This window comes from Triticum dicoccoides, chromosome 4A (genome assembly GCF_002162155.2).
Source record: "Triticum dicoccoides isolate Atlit2015 ecotype Zavitan chromosome 4A, WEW_v2.0, whole genome shotgun sequence".
NCBI classification, from domain to species: Eukaryota; Viridiplantae; Streptophyta; class Magnoliopsida; order Poales; family Poaceae; genus Triticum; species Triticum dicoccoides.
This window is the reverse complement of record NC_041386.1, coordinates 649,126,229-649,141,629: the sequence shown is the minus strand read 5'-3', so window position 1 is coordinate 649,141,629 and position 15,401 is coordinate 649,126,229. Positions and strand designations below refer to the sequence as shown.

Genomic DNA, 15,401 nt, shown 5'->3' with positions numbered 1-15,401 from the left:
GTGGCGTGAGTTGCGAAACTATTCCACATTGTTTTAAATGTACACCAAACTCGTAACTCAAATATTCTCCTCCATGATCAGATCGTAGAAACTTTATTTTCTTATTACGATGATTTTCCACTTCACTCTGAAATTCTTTGAACTTTTCAAATGTTTCAGACTTATGTTTCATCAAGTAGATATACTCATATCTGCTCAAATTATCTGTGAAGAACAGAAAAATAATGATACCTGTCGCGAGCCTCAATATTCATCGGACCACATATATCAGTATGTATGATTTTCAACAAATCTGTTGCTCGCTCCATTGTTCCGAAGAACGGAGTCTTAGTCATCTTGCCCATGAGGCATGGTTCGCAAGCATCAACTGATTCATAATCAAGTGATTTCAAAAGCCCATCAGCATGGAGTTTCTTCATGCGCTTTACACCAATATGACTTAAATGGCAGTGCCACAAATAAGTTTGCACTATCATTATTAACTTTGCATCTTTTGGTTTCAATATTATGTTTATGTGAATCACTACGATCGAGATCCAACAAACTATTTTCATTGGGTGTGTAACCATATAAGGTTTTATTCATGTAAACAGAACAACAATTTATTCTCTTACTTAAATGAATAACCGTATTGCAATAAACATGATCAAATCATATTCATGCTCAACGCAAACACCAAATAACACTTATTTAGGTTCAACACTAATCCCGAAAGTATAGGGAGTGTGCGATGATGATCATATCAATCTTGGAACTACTTCCAACACACATCGTCACTTCACCCTTAACTAGTTTCTATTCATTCTGCAACTCCCGTTTCGAGTTACTACTCTTAGCAACTGAACCAGTATCAAATACCGAGGGGTTGCTACGAACACTAGTAAAATACACATTAATAATTTGTATATCAAATATACCTTTGTTCACTTTGCCATCCTTCTTATCCGCCAAATACTTGGGGCAGTTCCGCTTCCAGTGACCAGTCCCTTTGCAGTAGAAGCACTTAGTCTCAGGCTTAGGACCAGACTTGGGCTTCTTCACTTGAGCAGCAACTTGCTTGCCGTTCTTCTTGAAGTTCCCCTTCTTCCCTTTGCCCTTTTATTGAAACTAGTGGTCTTGTCTACCATCAACACTTGATGCTCTTTCTTGATTTCTACCTTCATCGATTTCATCATCATGAAAAGCTCGGGAGTCGTTTTCGTCATCCCTTGCATACTATAGTTCATCACGACGTTCTACTAACTTGGTGATGGTGACTAGAGAATTCTGTCAATCACTATCTTATCTGGAAGATTAACTCCCACTTGATTCAAGCGATTGTAGTACCCAGACAATCTGAGCACATGCTCACTAGTTGAGCGATTCTCCTCCATCTTTTGGCTATAGAACTTGTTGGAGACTTCATATCTCTCAACTCGGTTATTTGCTTGAAATATTAACTTCAACTCCTGGAATATCTCATATGGTCCATGATGTTCAAAACGTCTTTTGAAGTCCTGATTCTAAGCCGTTAAGCATGGTGCACTAAACTATTAAGTAGTCATCATATTGAGCTAGCCAAACGTTCATAATGTCTGCATCTGCTCCTGCAATAGGTCTGTCACCTAGCGGTGCATCAAGGACATAATTCTTCTGTGCAGCAATGAGGATAAACCTCAGATCACGGATCCAATCTGCATCATTGCTACTAACATATTTCAACACAATTTTCTCTAGGAACATATCAAAATAAACACAGGGAAGCAACAACGCGAGCTATTGATCTACAACATGATTTGCAAAATACTACCAGGACTAAGTTCATGATAAATTTAAGTTCAATTAATCATATTACTTAAGAACTCCCACTTAGATAGACATCCCTCTAATCCTCTAAGTGATCACGTGATCCAAATCAACTAAACCATGTCCGATCATCACGTGAGATGGAGTAGTTTCATTGGTGAACATCACTATGTTGATCATATCTACTATATGATTCACACTCGACCTTTCGGTCTCCATGTTCTGAGGCCATATCTGTATATGCTTGGCTCGTCAAGTATAACCTGAGTATTCCGCGTGTGCAACTGTTTTGCACCCGTTGTATTTGAACGTAGAGCCTATCACACCCGATCATCACGTGGTGTCTCAGCACGAAGAACTTTCGCAACGGTGCATACTCAGGGAGAACACTTCTTGATAATTAGTGAGAGATCATCTTAAAATGCTACCGTCAAACAAAGCAAGATAAGATGCATAAAAGATAAACATCACATGCAATCAATATAAGTGATATGATATGGCCATCATCATCCTGTGCTTGTGATCTCCATCTTCGAAACACCGTCATGATCACCATCGTCACCGGCGTGACACCTTAATCACCATCGTAGCATCGTTGTCGTCTCGCCAATCTTATGCTTCCATGACTATCGCTACCGCTTAGTGATAAAGTAAAGCATTACAGCGCAATTGCATTGCATACAATAAAGCAACAACCATATGGCTCCTGCCAGTTGCCGATAACTTGGTTACAAAACATGATCATCTCATACAATAAAATTTAGCATCATGTCTTGACCATATCACATCACAACATGCCCTGCAAAAACAAGTTAGACGTCCTCTACTTTGTTGTTGCAAGTTTTACGTGGCTGCTACGGGCTTAAGCAAGAACCAATCTTACCTACGCATCAAAACCACAACGATAGTTTGTCAAGTTGGTGCTGTTTTAACCTTCGCAAGGACCGAGCGTAGCCACACTCGGTTCAACTAAAGTTGGAGAAACTGTCACCCGCTAGCCACCTTTGTGCAAAGCACGTCGGGAGAACCGGTCTTGCGTAAGCGTACGCGTAATGTCGGTCCGGGCCGCTTCGTCCAAGAATACCGCCGAACGAAAGTATGACATGCTGGTAAGCAGTATGACTTATATCGCCCACAACTCACTTGTGTTCTACTCGTGCAAATAACATCAACACATAAAACCTAGGCTCGGATGCCACTGTTGGGGAACGTAGTAATTTCAAAAAATTTCCTACGCACACGCAAGATCATGGTGATGCATAGCAATGAGAGGGGAGAGTGTGATCTACGTACCCTTGTAGACCGACAGCGGAAGCATTAGCACAACGCGGTTGATGTAGTCGTACGTCTTCACGGCCCGACCGATCAAGCACTGAAACTACGGCACCTCCGAGTTCTAGCACACGTTCAGCTCGATAACGATCCCCGGACTCCGATCCAGCAAAGTGTCGGGGAAGAGTTCCGCCAGCACGACGGCGTGGTGACGACCTTGATGTACTACTGTCGCAGGGCTTCGCCTAAGCACCGCTACAATATTATCGAGGATTATGATGGAAGGGGGCACCGCACACGGCTAAGAATATGATCACGTGGATCAACTTGTGTCTATAGGGTGCCCCCTGCCCCCGTATATAAATGAGCAAGGGGGAGGCCGGCTGGCCCTTGTGGGCGTGCCAAGGAGGAGTAGGATTCCTACTCCTAGTTGGAGTAGGTTTCCACCTTTCCTAGTCCAACTAGGAGAAGGGGGGAAAGGGGGGAAGAGGGGAAGGAAGGGAGAGAGGGGCCGCGCCCCAAACCCCCTGTCCAATTCGAACTGGGCTTGGGAGGGGCGCGCGCCACCTCCTGGTCCTTTCCACTAAGGCCCATTAAGGCCCATTGCTTCTTCCTCGTATTCCCGTAACTCCCCGGTACCTCCGAAAATACCCGAATCACTCGAAACCTTTCTGATGTCCGAATATAGTCGTCCAATATATCGATCTTTACGTCTCGACCATTTCGAGACTCCTCGTCATGTCCCTGATCTTATCCGGGACTCCGAACTCCTTCGGTACATCAAAACTCATAAACTCATAATATAACTGTCATCGAAACCTTAAGCGTGCGGACCCTACGGGTTCGAGAACAATGTAGACATGACCGAGACACGTCTCCGGTCAATAACCAATAGCGGAACCTGGATGTTCATATTGGCTCCCACATATTCTACGAAGATTTTTATCGGTCAGACCGCATAACAACATACTTTGTTCCCTTTGTCATCGGTATGTTACTTGCCCGAGATTCGATCGTCGGTATCTCAATACCTAGTTCAATCTCGTTACCGGCAAGTCTCTTTACTCATTCCGTAATACATCATCTCGCAACTAACTCATTAGTTGCAATGCTTGCAAGGCTTATGTGATGTGCATTACCGAGAGGGCCTAGAGATACCTCTCCGACAATCGGGGTGACAAATCCTAATCTCGAAATACGCCAACCCAACATTTACCTTTGGAGACACCTGTAGAGCTCCTTTATAATCACCCAGTTACGTTGTGACGTTTGGTAGCACACAAAGTGTTTCTCCGGCAAACGGGAGTTGCATAATCTCATAGACATAGGAACATGTATAAGTCATGAAGAAAGCAATAGTAACATACTAAAAGATCGGGTGCTAAGCTAATGGAATGGGTCATGTCAATCACATCATTCTCCTAATGATGTAATCCCGTTAATCAAATGACAACTCATGTCTATGGTTAGGAAACATAACCATCTTTGATCAACGAGCTAGTCAAGTAGAGGCATACTAGTGACACTCTGTTTGTCTATGTATTCACACATGTATTATGTTTCCGGTTAATACAATTCTAGCATGAATAATAAACATTTATCATGATATAAGGAAATAAATAATAACTTTATTATTGCCTCTAGGGCATATTTCCTTCATATCAACCACCGGCAAATCCATCAAAAGCTCTCGAAGCCATTCTACTTCGACGCATGATGTGTCTAATGCCGTGAGTTCTGCTTCCATAGTCGATCTTGTTAAAATCGTCTGCTTGCAAGACTTCCAGGAAACAGCACCACCACCAAGTGTGAAGACATGTCCACTTGTGGCTTTCATCTCATCAGCATCAGATATCCAATTCGAATCACTATACCCCCTCAAGTACCGTCGGGTACCCAGAATAGTGAATTTCATAGTTCGCAGTACCTTGCAAATAGCGCATCACTCGCTCAACAGCATGCCAACGCACATCTCCGGATTGGAAACAAACCGGCTCAGTTTGCACACAGCAAATGAGATGTCAGGACGAGTAGCACATGCTAGGTACATCAGTGAACCAATCACTTGAGAATATCTCAATTGATCTACAGCCGTGCCTCCGAACTTTCGAATCCGCATGCTAGGATCATATGGTGTTGCAGAAGGTTTGCAGTCCGAATATCCAAAACGGCTCAAAATCTTCTCAACATAGTGGGATTGCAAAAGTGTAATTCCACCATCAGAATTTCTCAGTAGCTTGATGTTCAGGATAACATCAGCCACATCCAGGACCTTCATCTCAAAGTTGTGAGATAGAAAGGACTTGACCTCCTCAATGACCTTGAGGTGGGTCCCAAATATCAGTATGTCATCGACATACAGACACAGTATAACTCCTTCGCCCCCACCATAGCGATAGTATACACATTTGTCAGCTTCGTTCACAACAAAGCCAACAGATGTCAGAGTAGTGTTGAACTTCTCATGCCATTGCTTAGGCGCTTGTTTCAGGCCATACAAAGATTTCACTAGCTTACACACCTTTCCTTCCTGATCATTTACTACAAAGCCATCCGGCTGTTGCATGTAAATTTCCTCGTCTAGCTCTCCGTTAAGGAAAGCCGTCTTAATGTCCATCGGATGAACGAGAAGACCATGCGAGGCAACCAAAGCGAGTAACACTCAAATGGTTGTCAGTCTAGCCACAGGTGAATAAGTGTCAAAGAAATCCTCTTCTTCTTTCTGGGTATAACCCTTGGCCACAAGCCTAGCCTTGTACTTCTCAACAGTACCATCGGGCCTAAGCTTCCTTTTGAACACCCACTTACATCCTAATGGCCGACAACCATAAGGACGATCAGTGATCTCCCATGTCCCGTTAGCCAAGATGGAGTCCATCTCACTATGGACCGCATCCTTCCAGTAGTCAGCATCCGGTGATGCATAAGCTTCTGAAATGGAGCTGGGAGTATCATCATCCATGAGGTACATGAGGAAATCATCACCAAAGGACTTTGTAGTCCTCTGTCTCTTGCTCCTAACAGGAGCTTCCTCATCATCCTCCGTGGAACTCTTATCACTTTTATGTTCATAATATTCCATTGGAATAGCAGGTTCAGGAGTCTCATCAGATTCCAGTCTAGAATTGCTTTGCATATCTCTCATGGGGAAAATATCCTCAAAGAATGTAGCATCCCTAGACTCTATAATTGTACCGACCTTCTGGTCAGGTACCTCAGATTTCACCACTAGAAATCTATAGCCAACACTATGCTTGGCATAGTCAAGAAAAACACAGTCCACGGTCTTTGGTCCCAACTTGCGCTTTTTGATTATCGGCATGTTGACTTTCGCCAAACAGCCCCAAGTGCGCAAGTAAGAGAGTGTAGTTCTTTTCTTTTTCCATTGCTCATAGGGAGTAGTCTCATTATCCTTTGTGGGAACTTTATTCAGGACATGACAAGATGTCAATACAGCCTCCCCCCACCATGCCTTGGATAAACCCGATGTATCTAACATGGCATTAACCAAATCAGTTAGAGTACGGTTTTTCCGTTCGGCAACCCCGTTTGACTGGGGTGAGTAGGGAGGCGTCCTCTCATGAATAATACCATGTTCCGCACCGAATAAATCAAACTCATTAGAAAAGTACTCTCCACCACGATCAGACCGGACTCGTTTTATTTTCTTCTCAAGTTGGTTCTCAACTTCAGCCTTATAGACTTTAAAGTAGTGTAGAGCCTCATCGTTAGTATTTAACAAATACACATAGCAGAATCTAGTGAAATCATCAATCAGAGTCATGAAGTATTTCTTTCCACCTTTAGTCAACACACCATTCATCTCACAGAGATCTGAATGTATGAGCTCTAGAGGTGCCAGGTGTCTCTCCTTCACAAGCCTGTGAGGCTTACGAGGTTGCTTAGCTTGCACACACGCATGGAACTTAGAGACTTTGGCTAAAGTGAAACTCGGAATTAAATCCACCTTAGCTAGCCGCGTCATACAACCGAAATTTATGTGACAAAGACGTGAATGCCAAACCTCGGATTCGTTCACATTAGAATGAATTTGGTTCACGACTTTATTACAGAAATCCTCCAGAGAAAGGTGGAACAAACCACCACAATCATATCCTTTTTCAACAAATAGTCCATACCGAGATACGACTACTTTGTTAGACTCAAATACTAACTTAAACCCTTCTTTACATAGAAGGGAGCCACTAACGAGATTCTTCCTTATGGCGGGGACATGCTGCACGTTCTTCAGTTGCACGATCTTTCCCGAAGTAAACTTCAGATCTACTGTGCCAACACCATGAACAAAAGCATGCGAGCCATTCCCCATCAGGACGGAACAATCTCGTGCGACCTGGTAGGAAGAAAACAAAGACACATCAGCACACACATGAATATTGGCCCCAGTGTCAATCCACCAATCGGTGGACTGACAAACTGAAAGTATGGTAAACAGATTACCATACCCAGATGCCGCATCATTGTTGCTCAGAGTGACATTCACAGACTTGGAGTCCTGTGCTGGCTTCTTATACTTGTTTGGGCACTTCTTTGCCCAATGTTCATCTGAACCACAAGTAAAGCAGCCATCTCTCTTTTTGTCTTTCTTCTTACCCTTCTTCTTAAAGGTAGTATTCTGCTGGACGGAGTTCTTTTCCTTGAACTTGTGGGAGTTCTTCTGCACCACATTGGCGCTACAAGAACCCTCTGCCCCTTTCATGTGTGAGTCCTTTGCTCTCGAGTTCTGCTCAACACTGAGATGACCAATGACATCCTTAACAGAGATTTCACGTCTCAAGTGTTTGAGAGAAGTAGCAAAGTTCCTCCAACTAGGAGGGAGTTTTGCAATAATGCAACCCGCGACAAACTTGTCCGGTAACTCACACTTCAGGAGCTCCAGCTCCTTAGCAATGCACTGTATCTCATGAGCCTGATCCAATACAGAGCGGTTATCAACCATCCTGTAATCATGGAACTGCTCCATGGCATACAGCTCACTGCCAGCATCAGTTGCGCCGAATTTGACTTCGAGCGCATCCCACAAGTTTTTGGCAATGCCCATATGAATATAGGCGTCAACCAACTTGTCTCCAATCACACTCAGAACTGCTCCCAGAAAGATTATGGTTGCCTCCCTAAACGCATTCTCCTGTTCAGGAGCAATCGTTTCTGTGAGGGACACACCACCAACCCAGAACACATTCATCGCTGTGAGCCACAAGGTGGTCCTAGTCTGCCAACGCTTAAAATGCGTCCCGGTAAACTTTTCCGGTTTCAGAGTAGCAACAAAGCCTTGAATAGAAAAGTGTCTAAAATAAGATTTTTGGATTGTTGGAAATATTAGCACCTTTCTGATTAGACTTATCCACGAGTAAACAGTAAGCATGGCATAAAAGGTATGCATCTCATAGCGCACGTACAGAACATAAAATATGTTAGCGACTCGTTAATTAATCCTTGATTACCCGAGGCGAGGCGGGCAGCGGAGGAGGAGCGCGCATGTACCACTCCTCTTTCCAAGCTCCCAATGGCAAGTGGTAGAGCAACCCTTATAAAGAGGTCTCAACTCTCCTCAACTAGTAAGGTGAGACTAAACTTCCCACCACATGCCATCTCATACATGGGCCTCAAGATTAATCAGGGATTAGTGTTTTATATTGGTCTAAACCCATCCATAATCCAACACATACCATGGGCCTGTTGAGGAGAGCCTGATGTCGGTAGGCCGCACGAACAAGGAGATGATCTTCTCGTCGCCGTGGAGAAAGGCTTGGTCGGATGTGCTCAAGTGGCTGTCGGCTCGTTCCCTCGCTTCACTGAGCCATGTGTGCAAAGACTGGCACGCAGTGGTCAAGAGCGACAGATTCATGCAACAACACACACTACTCGACGACGCAAACCAGAAATTACTGAAAGTGATGCTCCTAGAACCCTACCTTGGCGTCTTCTTTCCTCTGCAGCCAATGGACAAGCACCAACAGCCATCTTCTAATCGCAGAGTGTCATGCTCCTCGAAACCTGTGCACGGCCTAGTCGTCGGCAGCTGCATCGACTGGAAGGGCACTTCATGGGATTTCATCTGCAATCCAAGTGTTGGCTACCAGCTCGACTGCTTTGTCCAGCTCATTGATACCTCGTGTTACTGGACTCCGATTAGCACTCCCCCGAGGCCGGTCGCCAACATGCAACCGGCATACGCTCGAGGTAAACTCTACTGGATGGTGGATCCTGATCTTTGCACAGAACCTTCAAGAGGACGATGCGAGGTGTTGGTGTTGGACGTTAGCACCAAAGAGTTCGAGGTGTTGCAGGGACTTCGATGCGACTATGAGCGCGTTGCGTCCATCGTTGAGTTCCTAGGCAGCATTTGTGTTGTTTGCTCCAACGACAGAGCCAACGCTGTGGACATATGGATCTTGGAGGAAGGAGTGGATTGGTTGTTGGGTCATCGGATCGAGCTCGGGGACGAGTACTCGTCGGACAAGACTACACCATTGGCTCTTGATCCCCAAGGTGACTGGATATTTCTCAACACAGGCAAAGAGTTGGGATATTACTACCCATGGACAAGGACATTCACCACCATTTGCCCGATTGGACAACGCTTAGATGGCATGGAGGTTATCCCAGTACTCTCCAAAGAAAGTTTAATCCGTCCGTAGAACATATAGACCATAGTGTATATTGCTATAGTTGTTTCTTAATTAGTTCTTACCCAATGGGGCCGTGCATGTAAGATCAATGTGTACTTCCAAAAACTGAAGCCACGAACATTTACTCTGTGTGCTTTTTCAGTTATTTTTCTGCATTCCCGGCATAATGCTTAACATTTTTAAGTGCACTTTCCAGCGATGATTTTAGGGGCCGTCTATATCTCGATCACCTGAAATTGTTTTTGGTGTCAGTCGATTTTTTCCTGATTCCAGATGTGTCCAGCCAAACAATCACCATTTTGTAACATGGTGTACTCGGTCACTTTAGCTATATGTCGGTCAGCTGATTTATAAATTTGGGTCAGTCAATTTCTTGACGATTGATTTTCCTCTAAGATTATCCTGTGTGTTTTTTCTATGTGTTGTGTGTCTTGTTTTGTAATGGTAATAACCGACTGACCTCTAATTTGGGTCAGTCAATTGCTTAATGGGCTGAGATCCATTACATGTACGACCCAGTCCTTCCCTCTCTACCTTTGTAATTTCTTTGTTTTTCTGTTTTTATGTGTTTTTTCTTTTCTCTATTAGTCGGTTTTCAAAATAATTTCCTTTCTTGAGTATTTTTGGATGTTGGGTGAGTATGAATGTATTCACAAAATACTATGCAATATGTGTGAAATTCCACGATTATAAGATTATTCTTTGCTCAGAACAAAAAAGTACAATTTTAGTGCAAAGTTGTGTGCAAATTCTCAAATTTTTATTTCATTTTATTCTTCTTAAGAGGCAATAAAATGCAATTACTTCAATATTCCTCATAAAATTCATTATATTCATTTGTTTTAGTTATTATTTCACTTTATTTTTTCTATAATTGTAATATCAATGCCATTATTATATGCTTATCCATTCACATTTAAAAGTAGAATAATTCTAGACACATGTGAAGATGATCAATAAGTGATTCGGCAAAACATTGACAAGCACGGTATATTTGTTGCACTACTATAAATGAATCACTGGAAGCCTCAATATGTGTAGCACCCAAGCAAAACTCCAATCTGAATAACAATGTTTATTCGAATTGTCTCGGTCTCCAATCAAACCAGTGATGATGTTAAAACTCCACACCTGCTAGGTTGACCTTCCGAGCGATAGATAAATATCGGCCTTTACACAAGGACCATGCAACTCATGCACCAAAGCATGTATAATCGAAATAAAATAAATAAAATAATAAATTTAATATTTTGGCCCTTTGGATAAACAAAATTGCATCTAATCAAATATATAATGATGTGGTAATACGCTTTCATAATCAAATGTATAGTTGTATCACATACAAGGGTCGGTTGCAAAGGTCGAAAGTCACATTTGACATGGTGTAACACTGCCAGTCCTATATGACGTCCGTGTGCGTTATATAGGCGCGGCTTCGCTGGAGCAGAGACGGGATGGGCTAAGTCATTCAGCAGCGAGCACGCAAATTCTCTGTTTCTTTTTTCAGGTTTGTGACTTGGAAGTGGTTTTTCATTTGTTTTTTATGTGCGGGTTTTCTATTTTGGCTTTTTCTTCAATTTTTATTTTTTTCGTTTTTTTTCTTTTTCTCCTTTTTAGATTGGTTTTTCTTCTTCTTTTGGTTCTTTGCAGTGTATGGTGAACATTTTTTTTCGAATACAGGCTGATTTTTTTAGTATATGCGAACAGTGTTCATATACAAACTGCACATTTATCATACACATTGATTTTTTTTAATAAATGGTGAACTTTTTTTAGTTATACGATTAATATTTATTGATACAAAAACATTTTTAATATATGATTAATTATTTTTATATAGACTGAACTTTTTTATAAAACACAGGCTGAACTTTTTTCTAAAATATATTATTTATTTTTAAATAGGTTTTAATTATCCAGCTTCTAAAAAGCAGCAGCCATATTTATTGTTGAAAACCAAGTAAAAAGCCAAAGAGAAAATATACAGGTGGCACGAGAATTTACAGCTCAAGGTCATGAGAATCGGGAATCAGCCTCGGTGATACCAACTGCCGGTGTGATTGCCGTCGTACCTGAGGTTCACTATGCCTGACTTGCGAGAGTTCAGTTTACTTTCATCTTCTGACTTGACTGTAGTACAACACACAGCTTAGGCTGTGTTTGATAGCAAGGTATTGCAAAAACTGAAGTATTGAAAACCACAGTATTTTAGTCCGTAGGTGCAAGATACCACAGTTTTGATATATCAAAATATTTTGCCGTATTGGGAATACTGTGACCTGTTTGGCTGGTGCTTTATGCAACAATGTAAATTAGTTAGGCAGTTGATAGCAGCTACAAACACGCATGTTCCTAGCTAGTTGCAATCACTCCATACTTTGCTTCATTAGAGTGGATTATATAGTTGGGTATGGACACTCGTGTGTTGTGGCCAGCACGGGTAGACAAAAATCGCATAAGCAAGAAGAGCAGCAAATCAGCTTTGCATCCATACGTCTGAGTAGCAAGCTCGAGTCCAGCAGGATTTGCTTGCCTATTTCCTCTAGGCTAGCAGGGCACCGCAGCAGCTAGCCAACATACAGGGCACCGCAGCAGCTAGCGCAGCAAAGACAAAGGTCTGCACCGCTTCCGGCTAGGGACCACACTGAACGGCATCCGGCAAAACAAGCTCGCCGAGCGAAAGCAACGGGAGAACGAAGGAGGGGGCAGCAGCGGCTTGGAGCAAGGAAGAAGATAAGGATGACGCCTTTCTTTCACGAGCTCTGTTTTAAAAAAAGAGGTCCTGGGTTCTTTTTTTTTTATACAGAGATAATACCACGGTTTTGCAAATAATTCAATATTAAAAACATAGTTTTTAGTGGCAGCCAAACACCTCATGATAACTAAAACTGTGGTAATCTTAAAAACTGCAATATTCTTAGAATACTTTAAAAAAACTGAGCTATCAAACGGGGCCTTATATATAAGTTCCACACAGGTGGCACGCAGGCCACACACGATAACTTAACACACACTTGCGCCACCTTATTTACCGTCGTCCTCATCGATCGGGTGGCGCGCGCACTCCTGCAATCTACTCCAGACGTGACATAGATTCTCTACTTTTCGATGCATAGCAGCACGAGCATAACAACGCTCAACGCCAGACAGATGAGCCAAATTGTCAGCAGCGCAACATCCTGCAGCAGTTGAGCTCAACGGGTCAGTTCAGTTCAGTTCAGCAGCGATAACATTACCAGCATGCAAGCACATGTTCAATCAAACTCAAGTCATCGGGGATAGTAAATCTGCGAACATCGCTCGTTCGTCAGGAAAATTAACAAGGATAGGATCTTAATCTGCAACCTCCATGGAAAATAGTGCCTTTTCTTAGAAAATGATGGAATGCAGTACTATACTTGAGAAGATCACGCCCCCCACAAGCTATGCAGTTTCAAATAAACACCTTGGTTTTATGATCCAAGGAAAATGTTGCAACATCGATACATGTTTTGACAGAAATGACTGTGAAGCACATTACCGCTGCTCCCGGCGCCGGAGAATTGGCCGCATTGTACGCTGCATGAGCTACCAGCAGCAGAGCCAGGAAGGTCTGCCCAACGACCAGAAATATCATGCAACACTTGTCCTTCTTCTTCTTCCAGGCATTGGCATTCGCTGCAGAAGCCTGCAGCAGTCAGTTCAACGGGTCAGTTCAGTTCAGCAGTGGTACCAGCATGCAAGCAATACTGCTGAATTAACAAGTCACCGGGGGTAGTAATTAAAGCAGCAATCTTCACGCTCGCTCGTCACGGAAACTAACAAGTTTTTTTTGAGAGAAGTGCATATTTCAACCCTGAACTCTTGTCTTGGTCTAATTTACAACCCCAAACTTCAATGCCGTCTAAATTACAACCCCCAACTCTCAAAACCGGCTAGGATTCAACCCTCTCCTCTCTGTTGATCGGTTTTGACCCGTCAACAGGTCCAGTCAGCATGCCACGTCAGCAAAAAAAATTTTAAATCTGTAAAATCGAAAAAATCCAGGAAAAGAAATAAAAAAAATTCAAATTTCCAGGAAAAATCAGGGAAAAATAGAAAAACGAATTTCCGAAAAACAAAATTATCAATATTTCCATGAAAAACCAAAAAATACTTAAAATAAAAAAACTCCGGGGAAAATTTTCAAATTACCAAGAATAATATTTAAAAATGTAAAATAAAAAAGTTAAAATTTCTAGAAAAAGTAATTTCCAAAAAAAAGTTATTATTTTTATTTTTTCCCGAAAAATACAGGAAAAAGTTCTCGAATTTTTTTCGCAAACTTTTTTCCCGGGAAATTTTATTTCGGATTTTTTCTCGATCTTACATATTTTTAATTATATTTTCTTGAAATTTTGAATTTTTTTCTGATGTGGCATGCTGATTGGACCCGTTGACTGGTCAAAACTGGTCGCCCCTGGTCAAAACCAGTCAACAAGGAGGGAAGGGTTGAATCCTGACCGATTTTGAGAGTTGAGGGTTGTAATTTAGATGGTATTGAAGTTCGGGGTTGTAAATTAGACTAGGGCAAGAGTTCAGGGTTGAAAAATGCACTTCTCTCTTTTTTTTATCTGCGAATTCTGTGGAAAACAGCACAGTACTTCTTTTTAGAAACTGATGGGAAGCAGTACTTGAGAAGATCATCATTCCTATCTATTATGTCGATGCGTAGCTCTAACCAGTATTCTAGATCTGCGACACTGAAACAAGAACGCGTATACAAAGCTGACATCTGCTAATTAGTTTACTGGCAAGTGGCAACAACGTAGAGAAACACAAAGCACATTTAAGCAAGGAAGGAAAAGGTAGCAGCATCGATGTATGACAGAAATAAGTTGGAATCACATTACCGCAGCTCCACACGCTGACGCCGCCTCTGCTGATGGATTGACGACCACATTCGCTGGTGCATTGACGACCACATTCGCTGCAGGAGCTATCACCACCACCTGCAGCTGTGAAAAAAGAACACGTAGATAGAAAACTGAAATTAGCTCGAATCTGAACGCTTATATTAATTCCAACAAGCGATCGTCACAGGGTACTCCTATCTACATGCTACATGTCAGATCGTTTGCTACTTAATTTACTGCCGATCACGTAGAGAAAACTGAGCATAATCAAGCAAGGAAGGAGAAGTATCAGCGTCGATATATATTGGCATAAACGATTGTGTTTTGTGAACCACATACCACAGCCGCCGGAGGATGGGCTACGTTGTTGGCTGCTGCTGCCACCGGAGGATTGGCGACGTTGTTGGCTGCTGCTGCCGCCGGAGCTTTGTCCATGGCGTCCGCGCGTGCACCGTGCAGAGAGAGAGATAGATAGATAGATAGATAGAGAGAGAGAGAGAGAGAGAGAGAGAGAGAGAAGGCTCGACGGAATGAGCCGAGTAGTTGTAGGCTTGTAGCCAGCAGCCAACCGATCGAGAATAATTTGTTCGAAACTACTACCCACACGATACTGCTGCACGATCTTTGCACGACGTGCTAATCTAGCGGCCAGTGCCCTTCTGAATCCTGTGCATGTCCGGCTGGATTTGAGTATCGTGCATGAATCATCTGAATCGTGTCGTGTGTATAGCACTGCTGTAATTTGTTTCTCGTTTCGGGTGTAGCAATGGCTCCGGTAGGACGGCCACGATAGGCTCCTCTTCCGGGGAAAGTTCCA

At 42.7% G+C, this 15,401-nt stretch overlaps 1 protein-coding gene across 1 annotated transcript; it reads right to left on the bottom strand.

Moving 5' to 3' along the window:
• Positions 1–12,589: 12,589 nt before the first annotated feature.
• LOC119289556 lies at positions 12,590–15,190 on the bottom strand. Its single transcript, XM_037568857.1, has 4 exons — positions 14,924–15,190; positions 14,582–14,686; positions 13,231–13,377; positions 12,590–12,889 (listed from the first exon to the last, which is right to left on the bottom strand). Exons 1-4 carry the CDS (start codon positions 15,017–15,019, stop codon positions 12,809–12,811), a joined length of 429 nt encoding a protein of 142 aa, XP_037424754.1. The 5' UTR covers positions 15,020–15,190; the 3' UTR covers positions 12,590–12,808.
• Between the last annotated feature and the right edge of the window lie 211 nt (positions 15,191–15,401).